This window comes from Schistocerca piceifrons, chromosome 4 (genome assembly GCF_021461385.2).
Source record: "Schistocerca piceifrons isolate TAMUIC-IGC-003096 chromosome 4, iqSchPice1.1, whole genome shotgun sequence".
NCBI classification, from domain to species: domain Eukaryota; kingdom Metazoa; phylum Arthropoda; class Insecta; order Orthoptera; family Acrididae; genus Schistocerca; species Schistocerca piceifrons.
Window position 1 is genome coordinate 656,556,766 of NC_060141.1, and position 18,972 is coordinate 656,575,737.

At 45.4% G+C, this 18,972-nt stretch overlaps 1 protein-coding gene across 1 annotated transcript in view; it reads left to right on the top strand.

Moving 5' to 3' along the window:
- Positions 1–18,972, top strand: part of LOC124796094 (sodium-coupled monocarboxylate transporter 1-like) — a 62,646-nt gene that overhangs the window by 35,920 nt on the left and 7,754 nt on the right. The window contains exons 8-11 of the mRNA XM_047260180.1: positions 3,138–3,247; positions 9,446–9,629; positions 15,165–15,251; positions 17,578–17,753. Coding sequence (XP_047116136.1) covers positions 3,138–3,247; positions 9,446–9,629; positions 15,165–15,251; positions 17,578–17,753 — 557 coding nt within the window. The remainder of the gene's footprint in view (positions 1–3,137; positions 3,248–9,445; positions 9,630–15,164; positions 15,252–17,577; positions 17,754–18,972) is intronic.

The window sequence follows — 18,972 nt, forward strand, 5'->3', positions numbered from 1 at the left end:
AGCGTCGTGGCGCAGCGGTAAGCGCTCGGGTTCGTAATCCGAAGGTCGCCGGATATATATATATATATATTTGTAATTCAAATATATATTTGAATTACAAAAAACTAATAATAAAAAAAGTTGCATGCCGCGAATTAATGAATTGCTTATGCATGTTGGTGAAGGCGTATCGCTCTCCAATTGTACCGTCTCCATTTTTCCGTTTGTTTAACAGGGTGTACCAAAGCTCTCACGCCCGCACTGATTTTCGACGATGTTATAAGTTGCGCTAGGTACAGCATCTACCTTCTTTCGAAGTTAGCAGGCAACTACGCTATTATGCGGCGGCTCGTTTCGGCCCATTCAACATCTGTCCATCAAGTGTAACGAGCGAGTAACGGAGTTTATATTTCATACCTGCCACAGCAAATTTGAGTTCGTGGGGTCTCTATTCTAATTCGAACGTTTGACTTAGGCTATACGTATTCGTTTCGGAATATCGTTTCTACGTCTTTCGTTAACTATACGTGGTAAACATTATGAAGACAATAACATTTGTGAAATACAACCTTGTTTGCGGAAAACATAATGATGTTCGAAGTCGCCAGTTTTTCCACGACAAACGACTTTCAACAACTTATTATATGCATAATTGTTGCAACTGATTGCCGGGAATTATATATATGTGTGTGTGTATATACATACACATTTGAATTACAAAAAACAAATACTAAAAAAAAAGCTACATGGCGCGAGATTCGATCCGGCGACTTTCGGATTACAAACCCGAGCGTTTACCGCTGCGCCACAACGCTGTAGAAAATTATTAATCGTAGAGAGTATTTCACGGCAACGGTTTCTTTTTAACTGTCGGTTTTCTCTACAACGGCTGAGAAGTGCATCTTGGTGCTTTGCCACATTACACCTCTGGCCATGAGCTTTTATTATGCGCAGTATGAATCGAATCTGAATTTCACAATTGGCGGCCTCCCCTTCTTAGACATGATGTGACAGTCCCTTTATACCTTCTTTGCGTGTGGGTATATCTGTTACAAGTGTTGTCTGGACTATGGTAATAATAATGTATTAATTAGGTACAACGTGATTTCGAACTTAGGGTAACAGTTAAGATGGGGAGTTGATCTAGTATATCATAGTCAGCTGCATCCGGTACGACGACTCGGTAATCTTCGAGCCAGTCACACCTATGCATCGAAGGAAGAAGAAACGTCACATCCACTTTGGCCGGCGGTGTTCCACAGGTGCCGGGTGTGAGCTTCTGGTGATCGATCAATATACGGACGGTTAATGCTGTTTGTGGCTGGTCGCGCGGGGTAGCTGCGCCGTCTAAAGCACCTTCTCACGGTCCGTGCGGCTCCCCACCCCCACCCACCTGTCGGAGGTTGAATCCTCCCTCGGGCATGGGTGTGTATGTAGTCCACAGCGTAAGTTAAAGTTGTAGGCTTAGGGACGATGACCTCAGCGGTTTGGTCCCCTAAGACCTTAAGACAAATTTCCAGATTTTGTTTCTGGATGACGCTGAATCTGTCGTCCGATGATGTCCCATATGTGCGCGATTGGAGACAGATCTGGTGATCGGGCATGGCAAGGCAACATGTCGACACTGTAGAGCTGCACAACAGTCGAATCACCAGACTGACGTACAAATTTGCAGCCAGATTGGGTTCTCTTCCTGTCGTACGGAATACCACCCAAGACCATAACAAACTGGTTGGAGGCTCTCAACTGGCGTCCTTGCCAACACACTGTAACTGCTAGCACTGAGGCAGATCCAACTTTCGCCAGAAAACGCAACAGACCTCCACCATGCCCTCCAATGTGGTTTCACTTGACCCCACTGCAGTTGCACGTGGCGGTGGTTTGAGGTCGGTGGAATGCCCTCTACAGGACGTCTGGTTCAGACCTATCCTTGAAGTAACCGATTTGTGACAGTTTTTTGTTCACTAAGGTGGCAACTGCTGCTCAATGTGCTGCTGCAAATGCAGAATGCTCCAGAGCCATTCGCCGAACACTCTTCATCTTCGATAGTGACACGAGACCGTCTGGAACCCGCTCTTCTTACGACTATATATTCTTGTGACCACCGCTGCTAGAAATCATGTACAGTGGCTGCATTCCTGATAAGTCTTTCTACAATAACGCAGGAAGAACACCCAGCTTCCCGTAGCCGTATTTCTCATCTTGTTAAAACTCAGCAAGGTGCTGATAATGGCACCTTCGTCCTCTTAAAAGCATTTTTGAGTAACATCAGCTCACCAAGTTCTGTCTCAAAGGTAACTAACTGTCACGACCATTGCAGCGTGTATCTAAGGCCACCCTGATTTGCATCCTCACAATGCCACTCGCGAATGGCGCGAAATTTTAATAGTTATCACAGCTGTAGGAAGTTGCCTACTATGTTTCGTTTGTATCGCACAAATTCTTCGTGGTATTGTAATTTTTTTCCGTCAACGTAGTTGTATGCGCTGTGTTACTTTAAGTCACTGATTGGTAATTATTAAGATCGTATTTTGATATTTAGTGGTAAAATGAACAAGTGTGTATGAAACTGACGAAATAGCAACTGATGATAGCAAAATTTCTTCAAGATTAACATTCTACAATCTGCTTAAAAGAAGAAGTCTCACAATAAATAATAGGTTCACACTAATCGCCCCGAGCGAGGAGGTATAGTGATCAAGTGCTGGACCTATATTCAGGATGATGACAGTGAAAATCCGCATTGGCCATCTACCTCTTAAGTTTTCCTCGATTTCCCTAAATCACTTATGGCGAGTGTTGGGATGGTTTCAGCCCCAATTTAATTCCCTTTACTTCTCCCAACACTCTCTGATGACCTAGTCGTCGAAGGTATGTTGGAGACTTTCGAACATATCTGCAGATAAAGAATAATCAAATAAACTCACAAAAATAAACGTACATTCTTTATGTGCTGTTAAGATGATGTATTTATCAGCAGTTAACACGTCCACAGCAAACAGCCTCACGACATACATTCGTTCAGCGTTTCACATTCAGATGGATGCGCCGCGCCTACTTCATCACATATTCATTGTTCTATTTCCTGGAATGGCGTGCGTGTAGATTGCTCGAGTCACACGCTGACGTGACACTGAGATTGTACTGATGTTTTCCAGGAGATATCTCGTCCAGACCAGCTGCTGCCCTTCTACGTGATGAGCGTGGCTGGACACGTCCCAGGATTGCCGGGGCTCTTCGTTGCTGGAATATTTGGAGCCGCACTTAGGTAACTGAGTAACAGTATCGTGCCTGACGACTACGAGCTGCAGTGCTTCGAAAGTGATAGCAAATAAATGAAAGCAATAAACACAGCTGAGGGGAAGAAAAACAGCGAAACTCATTTTTGCTCTCCATATTTCCAGTGCTATCGAAGCAACGACATTAACACAGAGTTAGTTTTTGACGTAAGACTAATGCAAAAACCACTTTTCGTAACCTGGGAGACGCACATTATAGATTCCTGAGAGTGGATACAGATATTACTGTCTCGTGCAAGTGAATAGTTAAAGATTCTACGTACTAACCGAGCACTGGTCATCTTACTATCGGGTGACTGTCCACAATAAGTGTCACAACTTGTGAAAGCAGATCTTTGGTTATTTTATTTGAATTTGACCAGATAGTAATAATTCTATACATCGCTCTGGTTTTCGCCGTGGTTTTTTCAGAAAAGAGCTATCATAACTCTTTATGGCTGTTGTTGCAGAAACTGGGAATCCTAAAAGCACTCTCCAAGTGTTCACGGTAATCGTGATTAAAAACATTGATCCATTACCACTGAATTGCCGGGATCAGTGTTTAGAAACAATAAAAAAATACAATATATACTTTAGTTCAAGATAATGTATGTACAGAGTGGTGTGTACTTGTGTGGATGACTCTTCTCCAACAGATTTCCAGAAAGATAAATGACAGGAAATTGATTCCAAGAAAAAAACTTCCAGGTCAAAAATCAAATGGTTCACTGCATCACAGCTCTCTTGTTCTGTATGCGAATTTATCGCATTGGTTTAGACCGTTTTACAGTAATGTAGCACTCATATGCATATATTATGACCAATTAACTTGTTTTAATGTAACTTAACGTACGTTTGGATCGGACGCAATTCGCACAATAATACATTGTCAGCTTGTACAGAACTACTAATACATCTGCTTCTAGTTCAGGTTTCACTATAATCGTGGGTAATATGTATATGCAATGACTTGTTCGTAAGATTTGGTTCATGTTGTATCACCACAATAAAAAGTAAGCTTAAGCTCCAATACAAATCCCTTTGTATAATGCACTAATTCATCGATAGGGTAATATCAAAGCTTGATTATCAAATTTGTAATTGGTTTACTTTGCTAATAACTCTAGCAAATTATTACTCTTTCAATTATAATAATACACTCCTGGAAATTGAAATAAGAACACCGTGAATTCATTGTCCCAGGAAGGGGAAACTTTATTGACACATTCCTGGGGTCAGATTCATCACATGATCACACTGACAGAACCACAGGCACATAGACACAGGCAACAGAGCATGCACAATGTCGGCACTAGTACAGTGTATATCCACCTTTCGCAGCAATGCAGGCTGCTATTCTCCCATGGAGACGATCGTAGAGATGCTGGATGTAGTCCTGTGGAACGGCTTGCCATGCCATTTCCACCTGGCGCCTCAGTTGGACCAGCGTTCGTGCTGGACGTGCAGACCGCGTGAGACGACGCTTCATTCAGTCCCAAACATGCTCAATGGGGGACAGATCCGGAGATCTTGCTGGCCAGGCTAGTTGACTTACACCTTCTAGAGCACGTTGGGTGGCACGGGATACATGCGGACGTGCATTGTCCTGTTGGAACAGCAAGTTCCCTTGCCGGTCTAGGAATGGTAGAACGATGGGTTCGATGACGGTTTGGATGTACCGTGCACTATTCAGTGTCCCCTCGACGATCACCAGTGGTGTACGGCCAGTGTGGGAGATCGCTCCCCACACCATGATGCCGGGTGTTGGCCCTGTGTGCCTCGGTCGTATGCAGTCCTGATTGTGGCGCTCACCTGCACGGCGCCAAACACGCATACGACCATTATTGGCACCAAGGCAGAAGCGACTCTCATCGCTGAAGACCACACGTCTCCATTCGTCCCTCCATTCATGCCTGTCGCGACACCACTGGTGGCGGGCTGCACGATGTTGGGGCGTGAGCGGAAGACGGCCTAACGGTGTGCGGGACCGTAGCCCAGCTTCATGGAGACGGTTGCGAATGGTCCTCGCCGATACCCCAGGAGCAACAGTGTCCCTAATTTGCTGGGAAGTGGCGGTGCGGTCCCCTACGGCACTGCGTAGGATCCTACGGTCTTGGCGTGCATCCGTGCGTCGCTGCGGTCCGGTCCCAGGTCGACGGGCACGTGCACCTTCCGCCGACCACTGGCGACAACATCGATGTACTGTGGAGACCTCACGCCCCACGTGTTGAGCAATTCGGCGGTACGTCCACCCGGCCTCCCGCATGCCCACTATACGCCCTCGCTCAAAGTCCGTCAACTGCACATACGGTTCACGTCCACGCTGTCGCGGCATGCTACCAGTGTTAAAGACTGCGATGGAGCTCAGTATGCCACGGCAAACTGGCTGACACTGACGGCGGCGGTGCACAAATGCTGCGCAGCTAGCGCCATTCGACGGCCAACACCGCGGTTCCTGGTGTGTCCGCTGTGCCGTGCGTGTGATCATTGCTTGTACAGCCCTCTCGCAGTGTCCGGAGCAAGTATGGTGGGTCTGACACACCTGTGTCAATGTGTTCTTTTTTCCATTTCCAGGAGTGTATAAATGAATTCCAAGTGCAGTTTTTAGCTGAATAAATTGTATTGAAGTTAATAGTCGCATTTCGAATTGGAGTAAAAAATAATTAAAACCTCCTAGAATTCCAGAAATAGAAAACTGGGAACTGGTAAACTTATGCAAAGCATATGGGAAATGGACATAGCGCAAACGGCATTGACCTCGAATCTGGACCGCCTGGAGGAGCATTTTCCTCTGCAGAGGTAGCCACAGAAGGGCACAGTACATGCAGTAAGTGTGCATATCGACATTTGTTGTGATAGGAAATCGAGTTGAGTACATTGCTTCAGGGAAATCTAATATGTTTTGATTTATGATGTTTTCATCGTATTAATTCGATTCAAGTTAAATGTCGCAACAAAACGGTTCGTTTAAATTGCTGCATATGTGTACTTCTGAGTACACGTCTCATAACGACAGTAACCCAGCAACGTATCTAGGAGACACACTACTCCGCAGTTTAAAGAAGATCATGAAAGTGCTGAGAGTCATTATAAAACACTCAGAAACGTTGCGACAAATTCACAAAGGACGGTTTTTTCGACTCTGCTATGATGGAGCTTCTTATTATTTGGTTTCATGTTGTGGTTTACTATAACGCTCTGTCGTGTTATTTAGTTTGCATCTGTTTGGTGAATGCATAATCATGTACTGCAGCACATATACACTCCTGGAAATGGAAAAAAGAACACATTGACACCGGTGTGTCAGACCCACCATACTTGCTCCGGACACTGCGAGAGGGCTGTACAAGCAATGATCACACGCACGGCACAGCGGACACACCAGGAACCGCGGTGTTGGCCGTCGAATGGCGCTAGCTGCGCAGCATTTGTGCACCGCCGCCGTCAGTGTCAGCCAGTTTGCCGTGGCATACGGAGCTCCATCGCAGTCTTTAACACTGGTAGCATGCCGCGACAGCGTGGACGTGAACCGTATGTGCAGTTGACGGACTTTGAGCGAGGGCGTATAGTGGGCATGCGGGAGGCCGGGTGGACGTACCGCCGAATTGCTCAACACGTGGGGCGTGAGGTCTCCACATTACATCGATGTTGTCGCCAGTGGTCGGCGGAAGGTGCACGTGCCCGTCGACCTGGGACCGGACCGCAGCGACGCACGGATGCACGCCAAGACCGTAGGATCCTACGCAGTGCCGTAGGGGACCGCACCGCCACTTCCCAGCAAATTAGGGACACTGTTGCTCCTGGGGTATCGGCGAGGACCATTCGCAACCGTCTCCATGAAGCTGGGCTACGGTCCCGCACACCGTTAGGCCGTCTTCCGCTCACGCCCCAACATCGTGCAGCCCGCCTCCAGTGGTGTCGCGACAGGCGTGAATGGAGGGACGAATGGAGACGTGTCGTCTTCAGCGATGAGAGTCGCTTCTGCCTTGGTGCCAATGATGGTCGTATGCGTGTTTGGCGCCGTGCAGGTGAGCGCCACAATCAAGACTGCATACGACCGAGGCACACAGGGCCAACACCCGGCATCATGGTGTGGGGAGCGATCTCCTACACTGGCCGTACACCACTGGTGATCGTCGAGGGGACACTGAATAGTGCACGGTACATCCAAACCGTCATCGAACCCATCGTTCTACCATTCCTAGACCGGCAAGGGAACTTGCTGTTCCAACAGGACAATGCACGTCCGCATGTATCCCGTGCCACCCAACGTGCTCTAGAAGGTGTAAGTCAACTAGCCTGGCCAGCAAGATCTCCGGATCTGTCCCCCATTGAGCATGTTTGGGACTGAATGAAGCGTCGTCTCACGCGGTCTGCACGTCCAGCACGAACGCTGGTCCAACTGAGGCGCCAGGTGGAAATGGCATGGCAAGCCGTTCCACAGGACTACATCCAGCATCTCTACGATCGTCTCCATGGGAGAATAGCAGCCTGCATTGCTGCGAAAGGTGGATATACACTGTACTAGTGCCGACATTGTGCATGCTCTGTTGCCTGTGTCTATGTGCCTGTGGTTCTGTCAGTGTGATCATGTGATGTATCTGACCCCAGGAATGTGTCAATAAAGTTTCCCCTTCCTGGGACAATGAATTCACGGTGTTCTTATTTCAATTTCCCGGAGTGTAAAAGTAGCAATTTGTTTTGGCAGCCAACACACGACTTAAAATGTACCGCTAGTTTGCTTATCGTTAACTGAAACCTGTTGCCTGAAAATGAACTGAGTCCAGCTTTCAGTGTGAAACACAAGAAAGCCCGTGGAACGTATGACTCCAGACGTATAGGAAGCGATAGAGGTTTTACGGTTGCATGTCGGGCGTACGGTTGTTTCTAGCAGTTTCTGGATAGCAGTATTTACGAAATCATCATTAGGAACTATCTCTGGGAGCATCTCGTGGATAACTCTGACTTTTAATTTAATTCCTGCTTCACAGCGAGATAAAAGACAATCCAGTCCATTTCTCTTATTATCGTAATTGAAAATTTGTTTTGGTCTCATTCCATTTGTCGAAAGTGACGCAGTGCAGCAGATTTAAAAGTAATGTTTAGGTTTGTACTTTCATTGGGCTTAATGCATAAAATAACTACTGAAACTAGTTCCTTCTCGAATATACGGCAATTGTATCTGCGCCAAATTTAATTTCATAGGTTTCACATGATCTGAGAAAGATCATCCAACAAGACAAAGGGACTAATGTCAGATTTTTTCTTGTTTTTCTCAAACCAGAACTAACTATTTTAACCTGCAGATACCTTGTGTAATTACTGAGATAAGAATTACTATTATAATGAGCTTTCACGGCCCGCATCAATGGAAGTAATCGTAAATTTATAAAAATGAAGAATATGAACGAATATAGGTTCAAAACAGACATATTAACGCAGTACGTATCTCTTATTTTGGATTAAGCACTGTTAAGCTGAAGTATTGTAATTAAAAAATTCCATTTATTTCCGAATTACTTTGTATTAGGTTCTTTTTTTCACTAATAACCTACAGAGAACATACTTAAAAGCAGGGGCATACGCAAACTGAAGAACTGTTCACACAGAATAATGCGCAGAGCTCTAGTATGCGTGTATGGCAAGCAGATGAGCCACACAGGGTCAGAGCCCGGTCAGCAGGTGAAACCCTTCGGCTAGTACACTAGTGACTTACTGTGGCTTTTGCGTGGTTTCTTATTACCCTCCTAGGCAAATGCCAGATCGTTCCCCATCTCCGCCGCACCAATCACCCGTAAGAATAAAGAAAAAGTAGCCGCAAACATTGTGCAACTTCTCGTTTATTGAAATGCAACTCTTATCCTTCCGCAACATCAATGCGCGTTCGGAAAGAAATACTCGGAACTTCGTGGATAATCGCTGTACAAAATGTTAGCGCCTGTAAATTAGGTATTTTGGATTTGAAATATTTTACCCGCCGGGATGGCCGAGCGGTTCTAGGCGCTACAGTCTGGAACGGCGCGACCGCTACGGTCGCAGGTTCGAATCCTGCCTCGGGCGTGGATGTGTGTGATGTCCTTGAGTTAGTTAGGTTTAAGTAGTTCTAAGTCCTAGGGGACTGATGACCCCAGAAGTTAAGTCCCATAGTGCTCAGAGCCGTTTTTTTAAATATTTTGTTGTTGTTGCAGTTCCATGTCTGGTTGCCTTAACGCGCTATCCGGGACAATCTACGAGGATTTCCTGCTACCTCTGATGCCTGGCAAGAAGTCGGACGTCGTGGTGAACCTTATAATGCAAAGCATCGTACTGGTTGTGGGCGCAGTCACCGTAGCGTTGGTGTTCGTCGTCGAGAAGCTTGGCACCGTACTTGAGGTGAGACATGTAGCAAGGTAGGGAAATGGATGACTTTGACAAGTAGATAAATCCGATCACTAAGGAAACGAGACGATTAAAATTTTCGCTGCTGTTATTAACCTTTGCCTCAAAGTCTCCGGATGCCACTAACGAGATGCGTGATGGATGAGATTTGCTCTCATGTAGAGATCGCCTTACCAGATCCCATTTGGCATAAACTTAAATAGGTTACAACTTCCTTATGATAACGTATTAAGATACAAAATTAACATTTCACTCTGCTGCTACTGAAACGTTCATTCCTATATAACAAAAATGCAAATGTGCAGGTCCAGAGTCGTTTTACTGTTTGAAGGCGAATGTTTGGTTGCGGTGGATTTCTCAGACTGATGACCGTTTTGCGAGTACCGATTTTTATTTCTTCGTTTCTTGGTCCATGTTATCGATGGGTCTATCGCCGTATAAATGGTGCAGGTACGAGATTTTCCACGTCCGTTTCAGCGAGGCGATCGATGCCATTGGCTGTGTCATTGCCACAAAGCTGTTTACTTCTGCAGACAAGTTAGGTAACACAGGCTACAGACGTTCCATAAGTTTTCCGACGGGCAGAATATTCCATCAAATTTTGAACGTGACCCAGAATATCAAATTTCATTTTCTGATATTTCGGCTACTATCCGCACAGCCATATTCAGAGCGAGTCGATGAATGACTTAAAACCACTTGATGCTATTATATACACTGTATCATGGTTCCTACATCTATATCTACGTCTACATCCATACTCCACAAGCCACGTGACGGTGGGTGGCGGAGGGTACCTTGAGTACCTCTATCGGTTCTCCCTTCTATTCCAGTCTCGTATTGTTCAATTCATTATCCGATTCGTCTTGGTTAGAAGTCGAAATATCGGAGAATGAAATATATTTGGGAAGATACCTCCGATTTCTCCTTTGCTAGCGTTAGGTGATACGTAAATGAACGATTTACTGAACTCGTAATTCTATTATTAATTCTCCAAATGCGATTATTATGCTCTTAATGACGTCTGACTATGAAATCTATTCCTCTGTTGAAGAATCGGATTGGGAGAGCTCACTTGCCTCACAGAAAGTAGTTATGCGTGGAAATTATACACATAAAGTTAACCCCACTAAAATTTGTGACTTTGTCGTAGGAAAGGGTTTCAATTACATTATATGTAGTCTGAAATAGCGGGAAAAATAATCACAATTCTTCTCAGTGGCAACATATATTAAAAATTCGAATTAACGAGGTAATGCCTCTTGAGTGTGAAAAATTAATATCTCAATGAGAGAAATGTGTACAACACAAATTTACAGCTATGAAAGCTGATTGCCACTCCCCTTAACTGAATGACAGCACAAGACTCTAGGTCACGTTCTTTCCACCAAAATCTGTTCAGAAAACGAAATACTAGAATTTGCTGCAATGTTCACTAGGTCAATGGCCACCCGTTTAACTTCTACAAATTGCAAGGCTGTTCGTGCAATTACCTATTCCGCTCTTCTGCTCAACAACTGAGTCCCCAGCCGGCTGTCCTCGTAATGATGTTATGCCGATCAGGTGTGATGTTGCTGCAACCACCGCCCCGCTCGTTCACGACGCAATTCCGTGATATTATCAGGAGTTCAGGACAAGGAGTACAACTACACTACAATTACTCGTATCGTGCGGTGGAGAGTACTGTGCGGTTATTGGTCGGACGCTGAAACGCGAGTGTTCTTATTTCTGCCACTGTCGGCCGGCCGGAGTGGCCGAGCGGTTCTAGGCGCTTCAGTCTGGAACCGCGCAACCGCTACGGTCGCAGGTTCGAATCCTGCCTCGGGCATGGATGTTTGTGATGTCCTTAGGTTAGTTAGGTTTAACTAGTTCTAAGTTCTAGGGGACTAATGACCTCAGCAGTTGAGCCCCATAGTGCTCAGAGCCATTTGAACCATTTTGAAAGTGTCTGTACACCTACCAGTGAATATTAACATAGGCTGCATCCATCCCTCGTGTCTATGACGGCCTAAGCTCTGCCGGGGGACACATTTAAAGAGGTGCCTGAGTGTCTGGAAGAACGGCAGTATGTTCATCCTAAGAGGTGAAACCAGAGTAGGTAGTGACCTAGGACACTTTGGTTCGAATGGCTCTAAGCACTATTGGACTTAACATCTGAGGTCATCAGTCCCCTAGACTTAGAAGTACTTAAACCTAACTAACCTTAGCACATCACACACATCCAGCCCGGGGCAGGATTCGAACCTGCGACCGTAGCAGCAGCGCGGTTCCGGACTGCGCCTAGAACCGCTCGGCCACAGCGGCTGGCGGACACTTGGGTCTGGAGCGAATTCGACTTTCAAGTCATTCCCGAAGTGTTCCACCTTGCATAGTTCGGGACTCTGGGCAGGTCAGATCGTTTCAGGAATGTTATCGTCCACAAACATTGCCTCTCAACTGCTGCTTTATGATACGGGGAATTTTCATGCTGACACAGTCGTCGTCTCACAACCCTTCCTCTACTTTGCATCATACACGGTACTGTAAAATGTGGTCATGTCCTTTCGAATTTAACACTTTCTTTTGTGCAATTAGTGGACCACGCCCTCACACGAATAGCACCCACATTTTCGTTACTTTACCGTTCACAGTACATATTATGACAGGTGATTACGCTAGTTGGTTACGTGTTCCATAGATCATTTGAAAGATTCTTTTATTGCTTTACGTGGAACGAATCAGTTTACGGGATATGTATACATGATTACTCTTAACGTTAATGAATACTATTTTTATGTCTTACTCACGCAACTACACTTAAAAAACAAGGCCTTTTTGTAATCCTCCTAGCCCAAACCCTACCACTATTTCCACAGAGTACAGCGTGATTCAGAATACAGAAGAACTCTTTTCCAGCCATACAATGTCCAGCTTTTTACACAACTTCACGCATCGCTTAACATTTTATGTGGCGTATGACCAGCTTCTCTGCCACTGTATCCAGTTTTCAACTCCCTACTCTACTATCTAGACTGCTGGTACCGTTGTAGAACTCGAAATTGATTCCTCCCACTAATTTCATGATATTCCTTACAACCACCCTCCCCAATGCTTGACGGTCCCTGTTCGTCAGTTCACAAGGTCTGCCTGCTATCGCCACTTCAGTCAGATCCCCAACAGTCGATTTGGGGATCTTCAGAAGAGTTGTTATGTGCTTGACTGATTTATTGCTCAGGTGACATCCAGTGAACTGAGCTCTCCTGACCGTCGCATTTTGCTGTTATTGCTTCTCTACTACTGGTAGTACCCCCTGCCTCCATTTATACTGGCGTACGCCTCTCGCAACATGTTGTGGTCAACGCAACATTATGTCGATTTTTACCTCATAATCATCTATAAGATTAAACAGACATAGTCCCTAATGTTCTTTCAGCCGTGCGCGGCTCGTGTTAATCCCGTTTATTGTTTGTCATCTTATCTTACGGTACTGCCGCCTCGTTTTCTTATTCCATTTACTGGCGTCGCTAACTTCCTGCCTTACCTGCTCGTGAGTGGCAGCAGTAGAACTTATCGGCAAGTGCACCGTCGTACCATCTCTGGAGCCACCGATAGTATTTCCAGGTCGTCGTGTGCCTGGAGTTCAGTTGGGAGCTCAGTCGGGACGCAGCAGCAGTGAAGTCGGGGATGGAGCGCCAGTGAGGTGCGGACAGCCAGTGCTCGCCGACCGCTGGCGACACACATGAACTGTCCGATGGAGGGAGATGGGAGCGGGACGACCGTTGGTTGGTGGTTCGGTTGACCGTCTCATCGGTCGACGTATATTTGGTCTTTTGACTATTTCTGGGCCTCGTCAGTTGGTCCTCTTGCCGGGCGTGGGTCGGTTCCTTCCTTGTGCAGAGATGTCGTTGCCAGTGAGCAAGAGTTAGCTCTGCTTGGCTGGGTCCGAGCCAGTGTGACCGGGTCGCCGTGTCTCCGAATTCCGGACGGACATGGAGTTGAGTCGGGTTGGAGCTGCAGTCACTCCGAACAGCCAAGACTCACCCGACCGTGGTGGACACACGTAACTTCAGTGGGAACGACCTGGGTTGGTCGTTCGGTCGGTCGTCTCATCGAACGACGTGTATTTCGTTGCCGACCGCTTGTGGAAAGTCTCCGTGTGTCGAATTGATTCGTCCTTGTTGTTCCACAGTGATTGCTTTTACGATTGTTCGAGTTCTTGTGCAAGTGTGTTTACGTGGAACCGTGTGTAGCGTCTGATTTCCACTGGACAGATGAATGCTATCTGAGTACTGGAGTAGGCAGTTGGTCGGTTGCGACAGAGGGAATGGATTAGGTTGTTGGTTGGTTCTTCACCCGTCCCTAGGTCGTGTTGCAACCCGATTGTTCAGTGCTACGCTTGGATGCCTGTATCACCTGAAGTGTTGTTAGAGCTTTTCCCCAGGTCGACCCTTGGAACACTTCTGAGCACGACTGCTTGTTGTTTGGGATTGTCATTTTATTTGGTCGCAGGTACTGTCCCAGGCCTTCAACCATATATTAATATTGTCTGTTTATGTTATGTACATGGCCTTCAGTCGAATTTCATGACAACTTTTTTAAGATTAGGCCTTCAGCCGCGTTTCATTTAAAATTGTTCTAGCTCTGTATTTAGGCCTTCAGCCGCGTTTGTTTCAAAATCTGTGGCTTTAATATGTAAATCCTTGTCTGTAAGGTTTCTCTTTAATTGTATGGAATTCTTCAAACGGCCTTCTGTCGCGTACTGTACATGTTTATTTTAAGGTTGTCTTGAATTATTCTTGAGTAATTGGGCCTTCAGCCGACAAGATACTTCAAGTTTTCTTAAGATGTTTTTCTGTTCTACTGTCTAAAAGCTTATCTTTAAGTCTCTCTTTTATTAGTAAAGAATTTCTTTTTAATTGGGCTTTCAGCCGAAGAATTAACTTGAATTTTCCTTAATATGGCCTCTAGCAGGAATTTGTAAATGCTTGGCCTTTAAAGAATGTCCTTAGCTGATCTGAAATATTATTTCGGCTTTTAGCCGAGAAGTTATTTCAATTTTACTTAAGTAAGGCCTTCAGCTGTTACTCTAAATCCTAGTGTTTTAAAAGCAATCATTTATACTTATTCTGAAGAAGTTACTTGGGTCCTCAGCCGTGAACTGATCTTTGTTGTTTTAAAGAGAAAACGTGCATTGGTTTGAGGAATGAAGTTGTATTTGTTCTTGTGTAATAGATCTTGGCCCCTTTCCACAACCTGATCCGCTCTGTCCTGCGATACCAGATTTCATCTACTGTCAGTGAAGGAACAATCAACAACTGTTAACAGCTATTCTAGTTACGCAGAGCACAGCTGAGATGGCATTTGGACCGATGATGGTCTGATTCCAGACCGATCGTCTCTAATAAAATATACGGCTACAGCTGTGGACTGCATAATGCAGCTCTCAACATTCATTCTAGCTGTACAGCAACACACCCATAAAATATTTCTAACGCCAGATAATTATCGTTCACTTTCTGTGTGTACAATAAACGTTTCTCGTGTCCATAGCTGGGATACAGTATCGCCGGTGTGACGAATGGAGCGTTGCTGGGACTCTTCACACTTGGGATGCTGGTGCCGTCAGCAAACACCAAGGTAAGAATTAGTTAGACATCTTAGTTCACTGTCTGAAACAATAAGTAAAGCTCCTAGAACTGGAGGAGGAGGAAACGAAATGAAACTTTACGGTTTGACAGGATATGTAATGTTGTTGCAGTGATTGGGAAATCGAGCAAAATTTACAAAGAACTTGGCAGTATGAGCCCAGTTATCAGTAAGACACGACTTGGATCCATGCACTGATTCGGTTGGGAAGGGCGTCTTAAAGCCATGGTTCGTGGTATCCCCTCCTGACACAGGCCGGCTCACAGCCCTTGGTATACTGGATATAGGCGTCCGAGCTGGTCTATCGGGGAGAGATATGGGTATCTGACGGGCGACAAGAGTAACACGCAGGACACGAGGACAGGTGCTATGTGTGGACGAGCAATATTTTGTTGAAAAGTGCAATCCCGACACCATCAAACACAAATGTAACACATGATGATGCAAGATGTCCGTCAATTAGCAGTGTGGCGTCAGAGTTCACACGATCACTACCAACACAGTGTATACGCCGATTACATGAATGAATACCTAGCAGTGTTTTTGTAGACTGGCGATGTAATTTCGTGTATTACGACAAGATAACATTGTATAATTCATGGATTTATCACAATTTTATATTTCACCTAACATGATTCTGTGAATACTTTTATGGACCTAATGTTGGTTATATGACTGAAACTGTTTGTGTGAATGATGTATTTTACCAGCAGCTCAAGGCGGTAAATGACTTTTTCAAATATATAAAAGCTGCGGTACACCATGTCCTGAAAATATATTATGAAGTGAAGTCATAAGAAACCGCTCCCTACACGACGATGTCAGAACACCCTGTGCTTCTCGAAAAGACTGGAAGAATGGGATCTCTCCTGAGGTCGCCACCGTACTTGCCGTTGACGGTCACCCGGGGTAGCTCCATACGCAGCCGTTTATGTTGTCGTCTTAACGGCAGCCTACGCATGAGATAGCAACTCCCTAGCTCGGCTGCTACTAATCTCCGATCAATGGTTCCGGATAACGCAGAACTGTGCAGTGAATCCATAACTTGTTCTTGGATAACAGGTGCAGCTGTGAACCCGTCACCGGCCGAAGTGGCCGAGCAGTTCTAGGCGCTACAGTCTGGACCCGCGCGACCGCTACGGTCGCAGGTTCGAATCCTGTTTCGGGCATGGATGTGTGTGATGTCCTTAGGTTAGTTGGGTTTAAGTAGTTCTAAGTTCTAGGGGACTGATGACCACAGATGTTAAGTCCCATAGTGCTCAGAGCCATTTGAGAACCCGTCACTATGTGCTTGGTGCACAATACGGTGACCCTTCCTCGTGGTCGCCGACTAAAACCTTACGTGGGCAACTCTCAAGTCGGATAAGTTTCTCACGAATAATGCACTCTTGCTGCACCGCTGGGTGCAGGCGCTACCTCGCCTACTAGGCATTCGTGGAATACGAAGAGGTGTCATCTCATTGCTATATTGTAATGGTGTACTGTTTTATCCTCAAAAGTCGGATAATTATTTGTAATGTGCACAGGAATTGTAGCATTATTGAGGATGGGAATTATCAGTACTGTTCAACTATGTATGCATTAGTCACTTCAATAATACAGTGCATGATGTGGATAGTATATGCAGAGTGAGGGGTTTGTGACAACTTAAAGCTATGCGCCTGACCGGGGCTCGAAAGTGGATGTTTGCCTTTTCTGGAGAGTACGTTATCAAGCACCGGTTAGGAATTTCACCTCTCCACGAATTCTTTCCTACGCCTTCCGTGGTCCTCTAAGGTGGTGTAATGGACGTCCTTATCTCGGTCTGGAGCAGCCCAGTGTGATTTGGTTCTTCCTCTCAGAAACACCACACTGCAATGAAATACGGTAGAAAGTATTGCTCTGTTGACATGATGTAATGCACGTGTTTGACAATTATCACAGAGACGGAGTATACTATAGTCTCAGGGATGTTACTATGATGATACTTTCCTTCTCATTAGCCACCACACACACACACACACACACACACACACACACACACACACACACACACACGCACGAGCGCGCGCCGAAAACAAATGTCTATACCACTAGCAGATTATTTGCATTAGATGTCAGTGCGTACCCATGTCATGAGGAAAATGTGCTGATACTTTTAGCATTGCTTCTACTTTGTAAACATTCTGCTGAATCCGACCCAGCGCTACTTGAGTATTTTCGGTGTTGGAGAACGAATGTTTCAAAACGATGTTTTCATATATGTAATAAATGGAAGGTGGAATGACACTTAGTAGTGGATAGAGCGCATTGCAATCCACTCGTACTCTAATTACAGGGTGCTGTGGTCGGCAGCCTATTGGGTATGGCGGTGGTGACAGTCATTCTGACAGGGGCGCAACATGCGCACGCCATGGGCCGCATCAGGTACCCTCCGCTACCCACCTCCGTCGAAGGCTGCGCTGCTAACTTCACGTCCGTCATCGAAACTGTCGCCACATCGAGTACTCCGAGGTAAGCTAATTCCTGTTCGGAGACAGTTCTAATCCTGGCGGTGAAAGAAGTGTTTTGAAAGAACATCTGGGGAGCAGAGGGGGGAGAGGTCCTAGAATTAAGTAGTAATCAAGAGTTTGTGCCACTTTACTGGATTAAATGCCAAGCATCTCTGCCTCGCTCCAAGAGGTGTGTTCGTGTGTCTGTGTTCGTACTGATATGTCCTTCGGTGGCTCCCTTGGTGCTATTCGACGGGAATAGACGGTGTCGCATCAGATTTGGCCCTGTTCCTACCTTGCATAAATAACGTAAACAATAGACTTATCTGGTTTCCCGGAATCCACATAAGAATTTTCGACGGGAATGTCGTTTCTTGCAGAATTCAGTTAAAGGTTATTTTCCGATTCTGATGCACCTTGTTCTGAAGCAAAGTCCTCATCAACTTTGCTCAAGACATCTATCGGATCAACGAAATGAGATTCATGCAGCATCGCAAGAATTACATCAAAAAATGGTTCAAATGGCTCTGAGCACTATGGGATTTTACATCTGAGGTCATCAGTCACTTAGAACTACTTAAAACTAACTAACCTAAGAACATCACATACATCGATGCCCGAGGCAGGATTCGAACCTGCGACCGTAGCAGTCGCGCAGTTCTGGACTGAAGTGCCTAGAACCTCTCGGCCACCGCGGCCGGCCAAGAGTTCCATCATCTGAGGCTAATTTCCTAACTATTTTTAAAATTTGTAGCGTTCACATTGTAATAAATAACAAAATAATCTATCAAAATACGTATCGTAGTATACCAAGTGGGAACCTCCCAGAAACCCATATGTCTTTTTATTTTTTATATTTTTTAACGAATGCATCATAGATCTAATTGTAATATTCATCCTAAACATATACAGGACACAAATATATCAAGAATAAATTGGTTCTTACAGTTGCAGCAGTAAAAATGCTCTCTGGCCTCGTAGATCCCGCTGAGTTTGTAAATGGTTACGTTGGTGGAACTGTACGCCAATGAACTGTCATGTGACAGAGTGGTTAGACGGTTCAGATAGTAGTTCCACTGATGAGCGCAAGTCCGAATGACGAAGAATGAAATGGTAGCCTATCGGTCTATTAAAAGCAGAAAACAGCAAATTGTGGCCTTCTTGCTTGGAGACCCTCGATAGTGGAAAAGCTGAAAATCAGTATGTATCCGTTCTTCGATATATTACAGACATTTTGATAC